Consider the following 18,132-nt stretch of genomic DNA (forward strand, 5'->3'; position numbering starts at 1 on the left):
TTCTCTAACTATATAAAGCAATATATTCCAACGACTTATAACATTGTTAGCTTCCAGCAGCCTAGGAACATTGCTGGATTCTAGGAGGTTCTGAACATTGCTGAATTAATGCAGCTTAACGATTTTGCTGGCTTCAAGCAGCCTGTACATTATCCTAGTATCAAGCAACAATCCCCTTTTTTATCGCCAATTCCAATGTTTTACTTTTCCAGGAACATTTCAGCATAAATCTTCTGTATGAAATCCGGATTAAGACCATTACAAACCGTACGACATAAAAACAAAGAAGCTAGTAGTTTGACTGTAGAGTAGCTCTGCTGTTAATATAAAGCATACGATAGTAAATTATAACCTAAAATAATTTAATAAATGAGGCCATAACATATGATTTGAGTATTAAGGTATATATAAGGATGATTATGTTTTGATAGTAGCTAAGCTATTGAAGAGGACATTGGACTGGTTTTTATAAACTTATGCCTCTTTAATAAATTTTGATTGGTTGGTTTAAATTAGCAGTGTCCAACCTGTTCAATTATAATCTACTAGAGGGGTATTTTTATTTATAATTGGTGATGTACATCAATTTATCTCCGTATTTTTCCTATGTAATCAGCTTTCTGTTTTATTCTAAATATTTTTATTTGAACAAAATTCCATGGTTTTTGTCGACTATTTAACATGAAATAAAAGAGGCTAGGTAGGTCGTATTAATAGCATTGTCTTATGTTGATATAATAAAGACACGAAAATTTGAAAGGGAACACTCCTTTGCATTCGACAATAATTCACAAAACTTAAAGAGTAGCTTCGCTCTTTAGACAATAAATTCAAACACTCTTGATTCGTACCTAACATCATAGCATGTTTCACAACCTTATTTTATTGTTATAGCAAGAAGTTTTTCTACAATAGTTTTTTTCTGTTTGACTAGTTTACTTTACTTTGTACCAGATATGACCTCATCCCTGGTCATATTTCTGTGTATACTGCTGCTCTGCAAGGCGCTTGTATCAATAACAAGTGATTCATCCCCATTTACTACACTACAAACATCAAACTGTGACATTGCAGTTGTTTGATTAAGGTTCAGTGGTTCAATTTTTATTGGTGGGCTAATCTGAAGTGGAGTTTGTTGGTCGTGTTCTACTGAGGGTTGGTTTCCATCGGGTATTTCAACCTGGAGTAAATACTTCAAGAAAGGAGAAATTATTTATTAATCCTTACAAAAAGAAAAACTAGCTGCGTCTCTCCTAGCATGTAAGAAGAAAAAATGAGTTTAGAATAAATAGCCTGAAATAGCCCCAAAACATTTATAAGGGGTCACTGAAAAGGATCTTCTGATCAGACTAACCATATTCAAGATCTTTAGCTTCTGACAAAAATAAACCTTACTAAGATCTCTAAAACGGCTTTATCGTATGAAAGTGTAGTTTAAACCAATACTTAAAACTAAAAAGTTTTATTTGAGTTAATTAAAAGAGACTGGACCAATTGAGATTTACTCCCTACTAGTCAGGTTCTAGACTATACTATTTAAAAGAAAATAGGTATATTTAAAGTATCAGTGCCTGTTGATGTTGATTGAGTTGAATTTGTTGCCCTGGCACCAGAAGTAGGTTACCAGGATTCATGATAACTGGCATGGATGCTGAATTCTAGTTAAATATTATAATCATAAACTGAAATAAGGTTAAACCAACAGGAAATTTGAATCAAAAATAAAATTATGATCGGGGCTTACAACAAAAGGCTGGTTATAGGAAATACACCCCCCCACACTTAAATAAAATTTTATTTTTATTTAAAGGGGGGGGGGGGGATAGTGCTAAACAGGCAATTAGTGTGAAAGCACTATCATTTTGTTACATGAATATTTAGATAGAATAAAAAAACTTACTTTTTCATATTTAATTTTGTCAAATTGAAATTGATATTTTTGAGTAAATATTTTCCTGTAGTTTCGAGGGACTATTTAGTTCTACAGCACTCCTCTCGGTTTCAACGGATCTAATAAATAAATTTTTTTTGGCATTTTCTTATTTTTTCTTAAAGTAGCGAAATGCAATAAAACAATGCATAGACAATGTAAGATTTTACTAATAAAGCTGCATCTTAAAGTGGGCTACGCGTCATCACAAAAATGTTGTACCTTGAAGTAAAAGATTCGATGGTTTAATTATAATAATTAAATAAAGTTTATACCTATTAAATTACGATTGATGTAGAATATACGTGGATATATTTCAGAGAAAAAATTGTCGTCAGTTTAGATTGCTAAAATGAACATCATTTATTGGTGAGTTCGTTCATCCAGTAGTAGGGGAGGGGATGTATGAAAAAGGATCGAATGTGAGGATCTTTATTTTAGCCAACTACAAGTTTCCCCCTTATTAGAATACATGATAATCTGGTGTAAGATCCAGGTAAAAATAAATCTATTTACCTTACAGATCTTACAGAGGGTGACCTCACCAAGGGGTTGTTACTGCCTGCCTCGCTACCAAGACTATCACGAATTTGCTAAAAACAAACATTTTGTTTAAGTAATAATACAAATTTCAAAGTTAGTATCTTCATTTTTGGGTTATAAAAGGTGAGATATTTCATTTTATAGGAATTGCATCAAATGCCATTCTGAAGATTGGATAAAATATGAAAAGGCAATTCGATTTAAGCTTTCACTAATAACTTTCTATGATTATAAAGTAGCTGGTTAATATACATGCAGTACTTTTCAGCTCCCCAGTGGCGCTAGGTGGCCCCTCATATTTAATGGGGTGTCCCGTCATAAAAAGGAAAAAGTTGGGTATACTTGGGTTAAGAAAACAAAACTAATGCTGGCTACTAAAAAAACTTTAACCTGTTGAGCTAAAAGATCGGTGACTTGATTTAGAGACAAAGGTCCGCCCCCAGTCAAAGAGATGTTACTCTCCTTTCTGAAAATATTAATAATAAAAATCAAATTTTTAGAAGTATATCTATAATACAAAGTAGAACGATGTCTGTCTGTAGCTTAAGATCTCAGTAAACACTGAACAAGTTGGGCTTAAAAAAGTTTGTTTTAATTTATTTAAAACAAAAATAAAAAATACTTAAACATTGAGTTTTTGAAATTAACCCCCCACCCTCAAGTGCCCCAAGAGGCCTCTAGGGGGCGTAGCCGCTAGTATATTTATATAGTTTAGTGTATCTACATTCTACATATACATGATAGATGGTGTTAGATGATTTTTCTGCTGAATCATTTCAACAAAGCATTGTGCTCCGTTTTTATTAAAATAGATTCTAGACCGTAAAAGAAGACATTTGAAGACAGTGTTCCATGATTTTTTTAGATACTTTCTAAAGAAACGAAAATGTAATGTATATAATCTTCATTTGAATAAACCTCGTGCATTTGAAAGGAATAGTTTATGTACATATTAATTTACATTTTTATGGACAAAGGGAGAGGTCATTTTCTAGTAAATCCCGTAAAGGTGTGTGTTATAAGGCCAATAAATAGTAGTAGAACGATAAGGTGCTCTATATATTTGTATTTCCTATTGAATAGAACAATAGGGAAGAATTTTTTTTTTTTTTTTTTGATAACCGTACCTGGAATATCTGAAATTTCTATCAAACGCTTTGTTTGGCTCAAACTGACACAAATAAAAAAAATATAATTATAATAAATCAACCTGTAAAGAATGACTTCTTCCTTTGTTTAATGGTATAGATTGTTCTTAACCTTTACCTTGTACCTATAGAAAACATTATTATTATAATTATATTTTTTTTTAATTTTTGTCAGTTTGAGCCAAACAAAGCGTTTGATAGAAATTTCGTATTTTTTTTAGATAATCCAGGTACGGTTATCAAAAAAAAAAAAAAATTTCCCTATTGTTCTATTCAATAGGGAATACATATATCTAGAGCACCTTATCGTTCTACTACTATTTTTAGGCCTTATAACACACACCTTTACGGGATTTACTAGAAAATGACCTCTCCCTTTTAAAAAAATACTACATTCTATTATCGTCGAGGTTTGAGCCTATTAAATCAGATTGAACCAGAAATAGAAAAAAAATTTACCTTTCCGGAACATCACCCCCCATCATTCTCATGGAGATTTTTCTCAAAACTGATGGTATTCTTTTCTTTTCTTCTTCCAAAGCTACAGTAGCCTAATATTTTGTACATGTTAATTAGTTTCCCCAAAAAAGAGCGCCCGCCAATTTAAAATAAATTGAAAATATGAATAGTTTTATTAAAATAATGACTATTTTATTGTCCCTGGCGTTCAAACGAAGTAAATAATCCTAACCTGAAGTTCAGCTTCACTTCTGGCTCTAACTTTTTCCACAGCAGTCAAAAATTCTGCCAAACTGGTGCGCTCCAACAACCCCACAGCAGCTAAACAAAAATATTTAACACTTGAAGTTATTAGATTAAAACCAGTTATGTTCGCCGCGAGGGGCCGAAGGCACGGGCTACAAAACTGATATTAATTTTTTTATTTTCATTTTATTATTAATACGATGATATACATTATTTTTCATTATTACTCTTAGAACCGGTTCTTATCCAGCGAATATCAACCGATTACGAAGCCGAACTGGAAAGCATATTCTCGGTCATAGGACAAACGCAAGAGTGGACACTTAACCTAACATAAACTATTTTAGACCATCTTTTTTACATTTATATCTTATTAAGGGCTTTCTTCACATGTAAGCAAGCACCGCGCCGGCTTATTTGTACATTCATATCTTAACCTAACCTAATCTGTATAGAAATACTTAATTAAATCAATATTTTAACACTCCTGCGTTTGTCCACGCCGGCGTTTAGGACTCCTGCGTTTGTCCTGGAACCATGTTCTCACTTATTTAATTATCCTAGAGTATCTGTCATTTTCCTTAAAAATTCTGTACCTGGTACGACAGGCAGACTGTTCTGGCTTTTAATGGAGTTTTGTCTGCTGACCAGACTCCGTCTACGAATTCTCTGGGGGTTGTGCATGGACTGAAATCTTTGCGTTCTTGGCACTCTAAATAAATACAAGTTTTTAGTAGTTAGTTATCGCATCGTATTATAGACAGCATTTTGAGGATATCAAAATGAAAAACTAAAAGATTAAAAATCAGTTTTGTAAGCCCTGAGCGATCGAAGGCCTGAGGTAACGAAACTGGTACTAATTTTATGATTTTTAATTTTAATAGTCGAAGAAAATTGTCTCTAATACGATGCCATACATAATTTACGGCTGAGAACCAGCTCTAATCCTGGGGTTATTAATCGATTTAGAAACCATTCTGGAGTAGGTAAATTTTCCTTGGGGCGTTAAATCTTTCTATTTTGAATAAACCAGAGGTTCAGGGAAAGGTCAATTAGAGATTTAATTTCCCCTCCCAATAACTTATGTCAATTTTGCCTTTGTTGGTAATTTATGAGAAAAAGAAGGTTTATTTAAACCAATATTCCCTTTCTGGAATAATCTACTATTAAATCATAAGTAATATTCTAAATAACAGGTTGTTCATAATCATTATGGTTGAGACAACTTTACAAGATATAATCTAGCTTTTTCTTGCTCATTATGTCTATGGATTTTTAATTTAAAAACCTCCACTTTTATATTTTCTATGACTAATAAGAATAAAATAATTTTTTCACCGCAGTGGATATTGAGGCGTACCCATAATGGTGAATAGTATGAGTATTAGAAGCACTGTTACACCGGCTAACAGGACGGGTTGATGGTAAACTCATCCCAGCATCTAAATTACAATTATAGAGTAGTTACACTTTTAAAATTGAGCTTATTATAGGAAATTGGTTCTTGAAAACATTTAGTAAATTAGCAATAAAAATGAGGGAAGAGGGGAGGGGGCTGCGATCAAATATATTTTGGATTGAAGCTTTCATTGGCATATTATTTTTTTTCTGGACATTATTACAAAGACAGAGAGAGATTTCTCACTCAAAGAAAATCTTACTTCATTTTTACTGCCATTATAATTTGGGTATTGTAAATAAGAATAAGATACTAAAAAATTGTGTCCAATATATATTTTTTATTCTTCTGATGGTTGTATCATTATCCTTGTCCACCATAAAAGAAAATTCCAAGCAGAACTAACCTGGAACATTATTAGAGATCCATGCAGCAAAGTTGCTGTCAGTCTTGTGATTACCAACCATCTTGGAAGTGGTCAAGAAATGTCTTAAAGATGTTATGGTGTCTTCATTCAACTCTTGTATGTCGGCCAACATCTCAGAGTCCTAAATTAAAAGGAATACATGTATTTGCAAGGAGGAGGGGGGGGGGGGGGGGACATTGGACTGTTTATTACAATAGCTCCAATTCGTTGGATTGGCAATTTTGGGGACTTTTATTGAATTTTGATTGGTTGGTTCATTTAGTTCAGTGTCTAAACGTTTAAATCACCAATAGTATTTTTTATTTCTCCTAGAATTTCTCTTAAAAAATAAAAACATCCTTAACATCCTTGGTCGTAGATTGTTATCATTTGATATTCGAATGTCACAGTCAAGAATACAAATCTAAAATTGAATATTATCTTATCTTACTATACTAACTTTTAAAGTTAACAGCAACATTACAATTTTTCCAAAAACTTGATTGAATAAGAATGTTATAGTAGCTTACTTTATCAAGCTCTTGAAGACTTTGTTGTCTTGATTCAATCTTTTGATGTCCATCAAAATCAAGATCACCAGAAAGTAAATCTCCTGTTAAAAATATCTTTCAGTTTTTTAAAGAAGTTGGTTGGAGGGAATACTGGGTCCATGACATTTGTGACTCTTAAAATTGGGAGAGGGAGTTCAGTTTTTTAGATGCCTATTCCTTCCAAGCAAATACCTAAGGGGCTCCCTAATACCCAATAACACCTAACCTAGCAAAATCAAAAAATACAAAACGAAAAATGCCACCTCAAATTTTCAGTTAATCTATATAGGTAGGCAATTTACGGGAAAACACCCAAAAAAAATTAGGAAAAACTTGAGATTTCACACGAAAACCGTATTTTTGTGTCATTACTTGAAGAAACAAAACTTTTCAAAATATTATTTTCAAGAAATATGAAAGACATTATTCCTGTAGAGACCGCCCTTCTCTTCTTCTCCACGGCAACATCTAGGTGTCCAAGGTTAGGTTCTGAGCCACCCCCAGCCCCATCCTATAAGTTAAGAATTTTGAGACAGTAATTAAATAACAAATGAATAAAAAGCAATTTGCTAAGATGTGAAATGGTCCCCACTTCTTGGGCCAGGTAGTTGTCTGGATTATACATCTAAACTTATACATTTATGTTGTGTGAACCCCAGAATTAATGTGTACCCAAACCTACCTCTAGAAGATCATCCTGAATCCATCCTTCACTTTCTTTAAGATGGATTATTTCAGCTAATATCTTTCTCCAATAATCCTGATCAATACAGGTTAAAATATTTTCCATATTTGGTTTCGGTCTTGCAAACGTTTTTAATGTCAGGAAAGTTTAGTCAAATGCAGTTTTTAGGCTATTTGGCACCAAAAAAACGCACTAAAAGGGGGGGGGGGATGTGGTGACTCGTCACACGACATACCAGCAATTTTATTTTGGGTGCTACTCCCTTAGTTAGAGATAATTGGATAAAATCTTTTTGATTGTGTCACTAATTACCCCAAGTTTTGGTATCTCCCAAAAAAAACGGCGGCGGGACCGCCGCTCCCGCCGCCGTTTTCCGCCGCCACCAAAATTTTTTTTTTATTGCATTTCTCGCCGAATTAGAAATCATTTGAGACCATGTTATTTTTTTCAAAAATTTTTCCCCTTACAAGCAACCCTGAGCTGCGGGGGGATTTTTTCAAATTCTCATTTATGAAGGTATATCTTAAATACAGTATGCTATTCCTTTAGTTTTAGAGATAATTAGATGAAATCTTTTTGATTGCGTCACTAATTACCCCAAGTTTTGGTATCTTTCAAAAAAAACGGCAGCAGCACCGTCGCTCCCGCCGTTTTCCGCCGCCACCAAAAAAAGTTTTTTAATTGCATTTCTCGCCGAATTAGGCAATTTTAAATCATATGAGACCATGTTATTTTTTAAAAAATCTTGGGGGCGGTGGCGGATGGCGGGAGCAAGGTTGCTTGTAAGGGGAAATTTTTGAAAAAAAATAACTTGGTCTCATATTATTCCAAATTGCCTAATTCGGCGAGAAATAAAAAAAAAATTTTTTTGTGGCGGCAGAAAACGGCGGCGGACAGCGGAAGCGGCGGTTGCGCCGCCGTTTTCTTAATTCAAATATTTTTTACTTACCAACCTAAAAAGATTTTGTTTGAATATCTTTAAAAGCGCAGGAGTAGCTCTGAATTTAAGATATACATTGATAAGCGAGAATAGTCCCCCTACAGGGGTGCTTGTAAGGGGAAATTTTTTTGAAAAAAATAACATGGTCTCAAATGATTCCAAATTGCCTAATTCAGCGAGAAATGCAATAAAAAAATTTTTTTGGTGGCGGCGGAAAACGGCAGCGGACGGCGTGAGCGGCGGTCCCGCCGCCATTTTTGATTCAAATATTTTTTTACTGACCTACCTAAAAAGATTTTGTTTCAATATCTTTAAAAGCACAGGAGTAGCACTGAATTTAAGATATACCTTGATAAGAGAATTTGAAAAAAAAGTCCCCCCCGCAGGGGTGCTTGTAAGGGGAAATTTTTTTGAAAAAAATAACATGGTCTCAAATGATTCCAAATTGCCTAATTCGGCGAGAAATGCAATAATTTTTTTTTTGGTGGCGGCGGAAAACGGCGGCGGACGACGGGAGCGGCGGTCCCGCCGCCGTTTATTTTAAAGATACCAAAACTTGGGGTAATTATTGACACAATCAAAAAGATTTCATCCAATTATCTCTAAAACTAAGGGAGTAGCACCCAAAATAAAATTGCTGGTATATCGTGTGACGAGTCACCACATTTCCCCCCCCCCCCCTTTATTTTATTTAACAATAAATAAAAGGGAGAGGTACCCTCTCTTGGAGTGAAGCCACTAGTTCTTTACACACTACTTGACGTAATAAGACATCATTTTATGAAAGGTTTTGGGCTATTTTTACTGAGGGGAACATCCAAAGAAACTCAAGAACTTTAATGTGTGTTGTACTTCTATAATTATCTAACTTTAACAATAGAAATATGAAAATATTTTGTTTCCTGAACATGTATTTGGTTTTTGAGTCCGCGTAATACTCTTTTCACTGGTTTACTAAATAAAAAAAATTATGGTCAAATAGAGTAGCTTCGCTACTAAAAAGAACTGTAAGGGGGGGGTAAGTTTTGCCACTTTTGCGTAATCAGTGTTGTGTGGGCTAGGTATTGATCTGAGATTATAGGTTATTTAGGATAAAAGTTTGAATTTAGTTTGAAGAGTTAGAGAGCAACTTATAAAACAAAATATGCTTCTTTTTGAATGTTATTAACATATCTGCAGAAAAAATAAGATCGGCCTCCAGGTTCAGGTGCTGCAGGCCTCCAGGTTCACTCTGGACAGGTAAAAATTAAAAAATTTCATTTAAAGAGTTAGAGGTACACTTATAAAACCAAATATGCGTATTTTTGGATGTTATTACCATATTTGAAGAAAAAAATGACAATTGGCCTCCAGGTTCAGGTGCTGCAGGCCTCCAGGTTCACTCTGGACAGGTAAAAAATAAAATTTCTTATTTGAAGAGTTAGAGGTACACTTATAAAACAAAATATGCATATTTTTGGATGTTATCATCATATTTGCAGAAAAAAATTAAAATCAGCCTCCAGGTTCAGGTGCTGCAGGCCTCCAGGTACACTCTGGACAGGTAAAAATTTAAATTTCTTATTTGAAGAGTTACAGGTACACTTCTTCAACAAAATATGCATCTTTTTGGATGTTATCATCATATTTGCAGAAAAATTAACAATCGGCCTCCAGGTTCAGGTGCTGCAGGCCTCCAGGTACACTCTGGACAGGTAAAAAGTAAAATTTTTTATTTGAAGAGTTACAGGTACACTTCTTAAACAAAATATGCATCTTTTTGGATGTTGTCATCATATTTGCAGAAAAATTAAAAATCGGCCTCCAGGTTCAGGTGCTGCAGGCCTCCAGGAACACTCGGGACAGGTAAAAATTAAAATTTTTTGTTTGAAGAGTTACAGGTACACTTATAAAACAAAATATGCATCTTTTTGGATGTTATCATCATATTTGCAGAAAAATTTAAAATCGGCTTCCAGGTTCAGGTGCTACAGGCCTCCAGGTACACTCTGGACAGGTAAAAATTAAAATTATTTATTTGAAGAGTTACAGGTACACTTATTAAACCAAATATGCATCTTTTTGGATGTTATTACCATATTTGAAGAAAAAATGACAATTGGCCTCCAGGTTGAGGTGTTGCAGGCCTCCAGGTACACTCTGGACAGGTAAAAATTAAAATTTCTTATTTGAAGAGTTACAGGTACACTTATTAAATCAAATATGCATCTTTTTGGATGTTATCATCATATTTACAGAAAAATTTTAAATCGGCCTCCAGGTTCAGGTGCTGCAGGCCTCAATGTACACTCTGTACAGGTAAAACTTAAAATTTCTTATTTAGGTATTTTTTGATATTAAAGGAAAGGTTTCTAAATAGAAAATTGTTAAAATATAATAAAATAGCAAAATTTATCAAGTAAACCTTCTATTTGTGTTCCAGGCAGGCTCTGGTGGCCTCCAGAAGCCTGCAGGATAGCTAATAATCCTAATATATAATTTATTAATTTAGAGAAAAGGTTATAAAATAGGAAATGGTTAAATATCATTATCAAATAAAATACATATTATTTAATGTCACTAAATGTGCTTTAGACAGGCTCAAGGTGGCCTCCATGAGACTGCTGGACAGGTTTAAAAAATTAATTTTATAATTTTTTTATTTAGATGAAAGGTTTGAGTTATGCTCCAGACAGGGTCAAGGTGGCCTCCAGGGGCCAGCTAGATAGATATGAAGTATTTATTATTTTTGTTTATGTATGGTTTTCCACACACATGCAAAATATAATTCTGTCTTAGATATTATAATATTACAGATACTCAGAATGGGGAATGCACCTGAACCTGGAGGCTAATTGTCAATTTATCTTTAAATATGATAATAACATCCATAATTACGCATTTTTAGTTTAATAAGTGTACCTCTAACTCTTTAAATAAGAAATTATAATTTTTACCTGTTTAGACTGGACCTGGAGGCCTGCAGCACCTGAAACTGGAGTCTAATTTTAATTTTAACTGCAAATATGATGATAATATCCAAAAAGATGCATATTTGGTTTAATAAATGTACCTGTAACTCTTCAAATAGAATATTTTATTTTTACCTGTCCAGAGTGTACCTGGAGGCCTGCAGCACCTGAACCTGAAGGCCAATTGTCATTTTTTCTTCAAATATGGTAATAACATCCAAAAAGATGCACACTTGGTTTAATAAATGTACCTGTAACTCTTAAAATAAAATATTTTATTTTTACCTGTCCAGAGTGTACCTGGAGGCCTGCAGCACCTCAACCTGGAGGCCAATTGTCATTTTTTCTTCAAATATGGTAATAACATCCAAAAAGATGCTTATTTTGTTTAATAAGTGTACCTGTAACTCTTTAAATAAGAAATTTTAATTTTTACTTGTCCAGAGTGTACCTGGAGGCCTGCAGCACCTGAACCTGGAGGCCAATTGTCATTTTTTCTTCAAATATGGTAACAACATCCAAAAAGATGCATATTTGGTTTAATAAGTGTACCTGTAACTCTTCAAAAAAATAATTTTAATTTTTACCTGTCCACAGTGTACCTGGAGGCCTGCAGCACCTGAACCTGGAAGCCGATTTTAAATTTTCTGCAAATATGATGATAACATCCAAAAAGATGCATATTTTGTTTTATAAGTGTACCTGTAACTCTTTAAATCAAAAAATTTAATTTTTACCTGTCCAGAGTGTACCTGGAGGCCTGCAGCACCTGAACCTGGAGGCCGATTTTAAATTTTTCTGCAAATATGATGATAACATCCAAAAAGATGCATATTTTGTTTTATAAGTGTACCTGTAACTCTTCAAATAAAAATTTTTAATTTTTACCTGTCCAGAGTGTACCTGGAGGCCTGCAGCACCTGAACCTGGAGGCCGATTGTTAATTTTTCTGCATATATGATGATAACATCCAAAAAGATGCATATTTTGTTTTATAAGTGTACCTGTAACTCTTCAAATAAAAATTTTTAATTTTTACCTGTCCAGAGTGTACCTGGAGGCCGATTTAAATTTTTTTCTGCAGATATGTTAATAACATTCAAAAAGAAGCATATTTTGTTTTATAAGTTGCTCTCTAACTCTTCAAACTAAATTTTTTTAAATTTTTTACCTGTCCAGAAACGACCTTCCAGCCTGCAGCACCTGAACCTGGAGACCTATTCAAAAAATGATTAAATTTCCGTGAACTACTACCCAAATGTAAACTTTTATCCTAAATAACCTATAATCTCAGATCAATACCTAGCCCACACAACACTGATTACGCGAAAGTGGCAAAACTTACCCCCCCCTTATCATTCTAAAGTTTGATACAAAAGTTAAAATGTCCAGTAACTATTAAAGTAAAAGAATAGAGGGGCTACTACCCACTGGCTGGAGATCCTGTGCCAACTTTCAATTGGGTTTTTAAATATCGGAAAATAAAAACAGCCAAGTCGCTACAAAAGAGCAGAAAGAAATTTGCTATCAGACGAAAAATGTCCCAACCACCAAGTAATTTAGTTTTACTTTTCATTTTTTAGAGATCAAACTCAATGGTGTGGCCAACCAAAAAAGACTGTTTGTTTTTCTCCAAAAGTTAGTAAAATAGCCCCAGTACATTCTCCGTTGTTTTCAAAACATTATACATACACTTAAAATAAATCTATATAAACCTGGTAGATTGTAGAGCCCGTATTAGTACGTTGACAACTCCAACGATGTACCCTAATCCAAGAATAATCCACACTATTACACCAATCTTCATACAGAAAAAATATTCAAGTTCATAATTTTACAAGGGAGATAACTGCATGTAAATTGTAATGGTACCCAATCTGGCGTAAAACTTTGGTTACTTTTCTTAAAACCTGACACTGTCTTAATTTATCATTTAAAATAGGGTTAATTTTGTTTATCAGCGTTGAGAAGGTAAATAATTTAAGATCCTTGAAGTAACTAACTGATAGACATAACAGCTAACAGACATTAAACATGTAGGAAGTTAACTAATGAATATTTATTCCTGATACATAATTTTGCTGGCATTATTCTTCATCACTTTTACATCATTGTTTCGGCCTAAATTAACCATTTGAACAACTTCGAGGAAAAAAAGGTTACATACCTCTATTTTGATTTATTTAGTTACTGATTTTTTGGTGCTGTTTAATTTTATCCAATTTTAAGGGTCAGATAGATTAAAAACAACATAGTAAGGTTAACAGAAATGTGAATCACATATGTTCAAAGTTAAATTGAATTCAATAAGGAAAAGAAGTATAGATAGAACAAAATGTTGGTAGGTATACATTACTCAAATGTTAATGAGGTTTCGCCAGCAATTGGCCGAAAATTTTTGTAAATATTTTTTTTAAAAATCGTCTATATTAAAGTCCAAGTTTAGCCCGCTTGAGCTCATCTGGTTCTACCCACTACCAAAACGACTATAGTGCAAATGGACGAGGTATCACATAGCCCGGGCCTGAGAAACCCAGCAATAGGGTATTTTAATTTCCCGCCTAATTTTAAAGGTCTCAATGTTAATTATTGGGGTTGAACACCCTGAACAGCGCTAATAAGCATTATAGGTAGAATTTTTAAACTGCTTTGTTATTTTGGGCCAAAATATTCAAATAATTTTGAAAAAATATGTTGAGTTTTAAAAAAAAACTGATTGAAATGCTCAAAAATGGTAATTTATAAAAAAAAACTTACTAAAATAGACATTTAATTATTGTAGGTATTACTGAAGCATAAGTGATAATGATATTTACCCACCCTCATTAAGAGAATTTATTATACATGCCATATAATTCCCTTTCCTAATGTATCCCCTCCCCTCTCCCCAAAATTCCAAATGTGTCACTTCTCCTTCGCCCCCCCCCCCTTTCATGGCAATAAATACATCATGCATGGTGTTCATACATTACTATTAAATAAAATAGGAAATGATCATAGATAGAGTTATGTGAAAAAGAGCCTTAACTATCTTAAAATATTCAATAATACTGTTATTCTTCTAATATTTGATTTAACAATATTGTAGAGTCCCCAATAGAATTTAAAAACTTATCTTTGCTGAAATGAATTGACACTAATTATCAAGCATTAGTAGTATGATTAGGATTGCATACAGGTCAGCAAATTAAAATGCTAGCAAAAATTCATCTACCATTGTTAAACATAATCATGAAACTAAATTAATTTAAAGTAATTAAATTAATTCTTATTCTTCAATTAAAACATATAAATAATACATAACATATAAAACATAAACATGTAAAAGATTTTTAAAAGTTTTACAATTCCAAGTAAAGAGAGGGGCTACTCCATAATTTTCTTTGAATTACAAATTACCCTTCTGTAGATTACAATTAGTGGCTGAAATGTATGAACACTCAACTTAACTAGTGTAATAAATAGATCAACCCATCCTCTCCCTGCATTATATAGCCTTTTACGATTGAGTATAAAGAAATTCTAAATTGTGTTGGATATGTTGAAACCGGTTTATGATAATAACAATAATAAAAGGGAAATCTCATTATTCGTTCTTTTTTTAAGTGCAACTACAAATCCTAGCGATTTTAAAAGACTAAAAATGATAAAATGATTTGAGAATAAAATAAGCATAATATTTGAATTGTAAACATATATATTTAATTACATCCAAGAAAAGCCACAAGGCAAATAAATTAAAGAGTAACTGCACTGTTGATCAACAATTTTTTGGCTGGAAATCCATAGTTTGAAATTTATAGGACAATTCTAACATGCTTAAATTAATCAATTTATCGCATCATATTATAGACAGCATTCCACGGTTATTTAGAATGAAAACATATACAAATAAAACCAGTTTTGTGGGCCCTGAGGTGCCTAAGGCCCATGGTAAAAAAAATAGCATTAATTTTATGATTTTTATTTTAATAATTGTGGAAATTTGATTGTTATACCAAGCTAAACATTATTTTTCAGTATTGCATAGAGCCTGTTCTAATCCAGCGGATATAAATCGGTTTGGAAGCCATACTGGAATAGGTATTTATCGCATTGTATTATAGACAGCTTTCTGCGGTAATTTAGAATGAAAAAATATACAAATAAAACCAGTTTTGTGGGCCCTGAGGTGCCTAAGGCCATGCTAAAAAAATTAACATTAATTTTATGATTTTTATTTTAATAATTGTGGAAATTTGACTGTAATACCAAGCTAAACATTATTTTTCAGTATTGCTTAGAGCCTGTTCTAATCCAGCGGATATAAATCGGTTTGGAAGCCATACTGGAATAGGTATTTATAGGTATTATAGACAGCTTTCCGCAGTTACTTAGAATAAAAAAATATACAAATAAAACCAGTTTTGTTTTCCCTGAGGTGCCTAAGACCCATGCTAAAAAATTGAACATTATTTTTTGATTTCTATTTTAATAATTGGAAATTTGACTGTAAAACGAAGCTAAACATGATTTTTTAGTATTGCTTAGAGCCTGTTCTAATCCATCTGATATAAATCGGTTTGAAGCTATACTGGAATATATATTTATCGCATTGTATTATAGACAGCTTTCCACAGTTATTTATAATGAAAAAATATACAAATAAAACCAGTTTTGTGGGCCCTGATGTGCCTATGGCCCGTGGTAAAAAAATTAACATTAATTTTATGATTTTTATTTTAATAATCGTGGAAATTTGACTGTAAAACGAAGCTAAACATGATTTTTCAGTATTGCTTAGAGCCAGTTCTAATCCATCGGATATAAATCAGTTTGAAGCATGTTATTTATTGCATTGTATTATAGACAGCTGTCTGCGGATATTAAAATGGAAAATTATAAGATTTAAACCAGTTTTGTAATAAAGGCCTGTGATAAAAAAAACTGACATTATTATTTATGATTTTTATTTTAATAATCATGGGAAAATGTGGAAATTTGACTGTAATACGAAGCTAAACATGATTTTTCAGTATGGCTTAGAACCGGTTCTTATCCAGCGGATATAAATCGGTTTGGAAGCCATACTGGAATAGTTATTTATCACATCGTATTATAGACAGCTGTCCACAGATATTAAAATAGAAAATTATACAATTAAAACCAGTTTTGTGGGCTCCAAATGGCCGAAGGCCTGTGCTAAAAAACTGACATTATTCTTTAGGATTTTTATTTGAGTAATCATGGGAAAATGTCTGTAATACAATGCTATACATGACTTTTTCAGTATGGCTTAGAACAGGTTCTTATCCAGCGGATATAAATAGGTTTGGAAGCCATACTGGAATAGTTATTTATCACATCGTATAATAGACAGCTGTCCACAGATATTAAAATAGAAATACAAGAGTTAGAAACTTAAAAACGAAGTGAAAAACGTTATTCTATAGCCATTAAATTACTAACAATATTTGTTAAAAAGTATTGTTAAATTGGATTGTTTGTAACGTAAAAACAACATAAAAAATTGATTAAAATAACTGTTATTCTATAGCCATTATATTGCTAACAATATTTGTTAAAAAGTATTGTTAAATTGGACGGTTTTAACGTAAACATGATGTAAAAAACGATTTAAAAAAACAGTTATACTATCCTTATACTAAAGTAACAGGATGTCTGTTTGTCTGTGTGTTTGTGTGTTTGTGTGTCTGTGTGTCTGTACCGAAGGATCTCGCTAACCGCTGAACCGATCGGGTTCTCCTTAACAGGGTAGCTTATCATAGGTCCCGTGAAGGTTTATAACTATTTTTTTGGGGGGTGGGACACACCCAACCCCCCCAAAAAATGAAAAATCCCCCCCCCCGAAAAAAAAAATTTTAAAATTTTTTTTATCAAAATTAAAAATGAGGGGGGGCGTCCCCACCCCAAAAAAAATAAAAAAAATTTCGCCCCTCCCCCCCCCCCCAAAATTTTTTTTTTTTAAATTTTTCTTTTAAAATCTAAAATAAGAAATTGGGTTTTTTTTGACTATCTCCTCCTCAAGTGCCCCCTAAAGACAATGTAAAAAAGGATTAAAAAGACATTATTCTATAGCCATTAAATTACTAATGATATTTGTTGAAAAGTATTGTTAAATTGGATGATGTTTAACATAAAAACAATGTGAAAACGATTTTAAAAAACGTTATTCTAAAGCCATTAAATTACTTACAATATTTGTGCCAAATTGTCTATAATATGATGCATTTCAGTCTGGTTGAGAACCAATTCTAATCTAGTGGATATAGCCATATAGGTTTATAAAACTTTGGGTACCAAATGTAATTTACAGTCCAATGTTTACTAAATGTTATGAAACTTTGGGTACCAAGTGTAATTTACAGTCCAATGTTTACAAATGGTTATAAAACTTTGGGTACCAAATATAATTTACAAACCAATTTTTACTAATGGTTATAAAAGTTTGGGTACCAATTAGTCCTGATTTAATATTATTTGCCTTATTTATTATAGGTTTATTAATAGAGAGAAAATTGCCTGTAATATGATGCTTTTCAGTATGGCTGAGAACTGATTTTAATCTAGCGGATATTTATCAGTTGCAAATCTGTACTGAAAAAATAAAAGATCCCTCATTCATGGAAATATTTACAAGGTAGAACATGTTGTATAGTTAGGTTGCTAATATGGACCTCATTTATTGGTAAGGGGTTGGGGGCAGACCCACATGGCAGGATTTATGCTAGTTTTCATTTACTAGGTTTAAATTTCGGATCAATTATTTTTTTCCTGTAACAAAATTTACATTAACTTTTCGTGCAAAAATAAACCACTAAAAATAAAGAAAGCAGTCTGAATTTTTTTGTGTAGATTCCTTAGGCAAATAAGA

General features: G+C 32.8%; 1 protein-coding gene across 3 annotated transcripts in view; it reads right to left on the bottom strand.

The window, feature by feature from the left end:
• The window catches only part of LOC145335438 (uncharacterized), a 43,659-nt gene that overhangs the window by 1,096 nt on the left and 24,431 nt on the right, over positions 1–18,132 (bottom strand). For 2 of the 3 annotated variants that reach the window (XR_013885223.1, XR_013885222.1), the window contains exons 9-24: positions 13,324–13,379; positions 12,974–13,059; positions 9,208–9,261; positions 7,365–7,440; positions 7,110–7,193; positions 6,662–6,742; positions 6,132–6,273; positions 5,687–5,768; positions 4,923–5,038; positions 4,313–4,401; positions 4,081–4,172; positions 2,864–2,939; positions 2,447–2,523; positions 1,956–2,010; positions 1,572–1,658; positions 852–1,192 (exon numbers count right to left, since the gene is read on the bottom strand). Coding sequence is in view for 1 of the 3 variants with exons in the window: in XM_080181193.1 (XP_080037319.1) it covers positions 941–1,180; positions 1,572–1,658; positions 1,956–2,010; positions 2,447–2,523; positions 2,864–2,939; positions 4,081–4,172; positions 4,313–4,401; positions 4,923–5,038; positions 5,687–5,768; positions 6,132–6,273; positions 6,662–6,742; positions 7,110–7,193; positions 7,365–7,440; positions 9,208–9,261; positions 12,974–13,059; positions 13,324–13,379 (1,493 nt within the window). In the remaining 2 variants the exon portion in view is untranslated. Of the gene's footprint in view, positions 1–851; positions 1,193–1,571; positions 1,659–1,955; positions 2,011–2,446; positions 2,524–2,863; positions 2,940–4,080; positions 4,173–4,312; positions 4,402–4,922; positions 5,039–5,686; positions 5,769–6,131; positions 6,274–6,661; positions 6,743–7,109; positions 7,194–7,364; positions 7,441–9,207; positions 9,262–12,973; positions 13,060–13,323; positions 13,380–18,132 lie in introns of those variants that run through there. The other variant, XM_080181193.1, reaches the window with a different exon arrangement.

Source organism: Acartia tonsa, chromosome 2, assembly GCF_053477335.1.
Source record: "Acartia tonsa isolate MP-2025a chromosome 2, ASM5347733v1, whole genome shotgun sequence".
NCBI classification, from domain to species: domain Eukaryota; kingdom Metazoa; phylum Arthropoda; class Copepoda; order Calanoida; family Acartiidae; genus Acartia; species Acartia tonsa.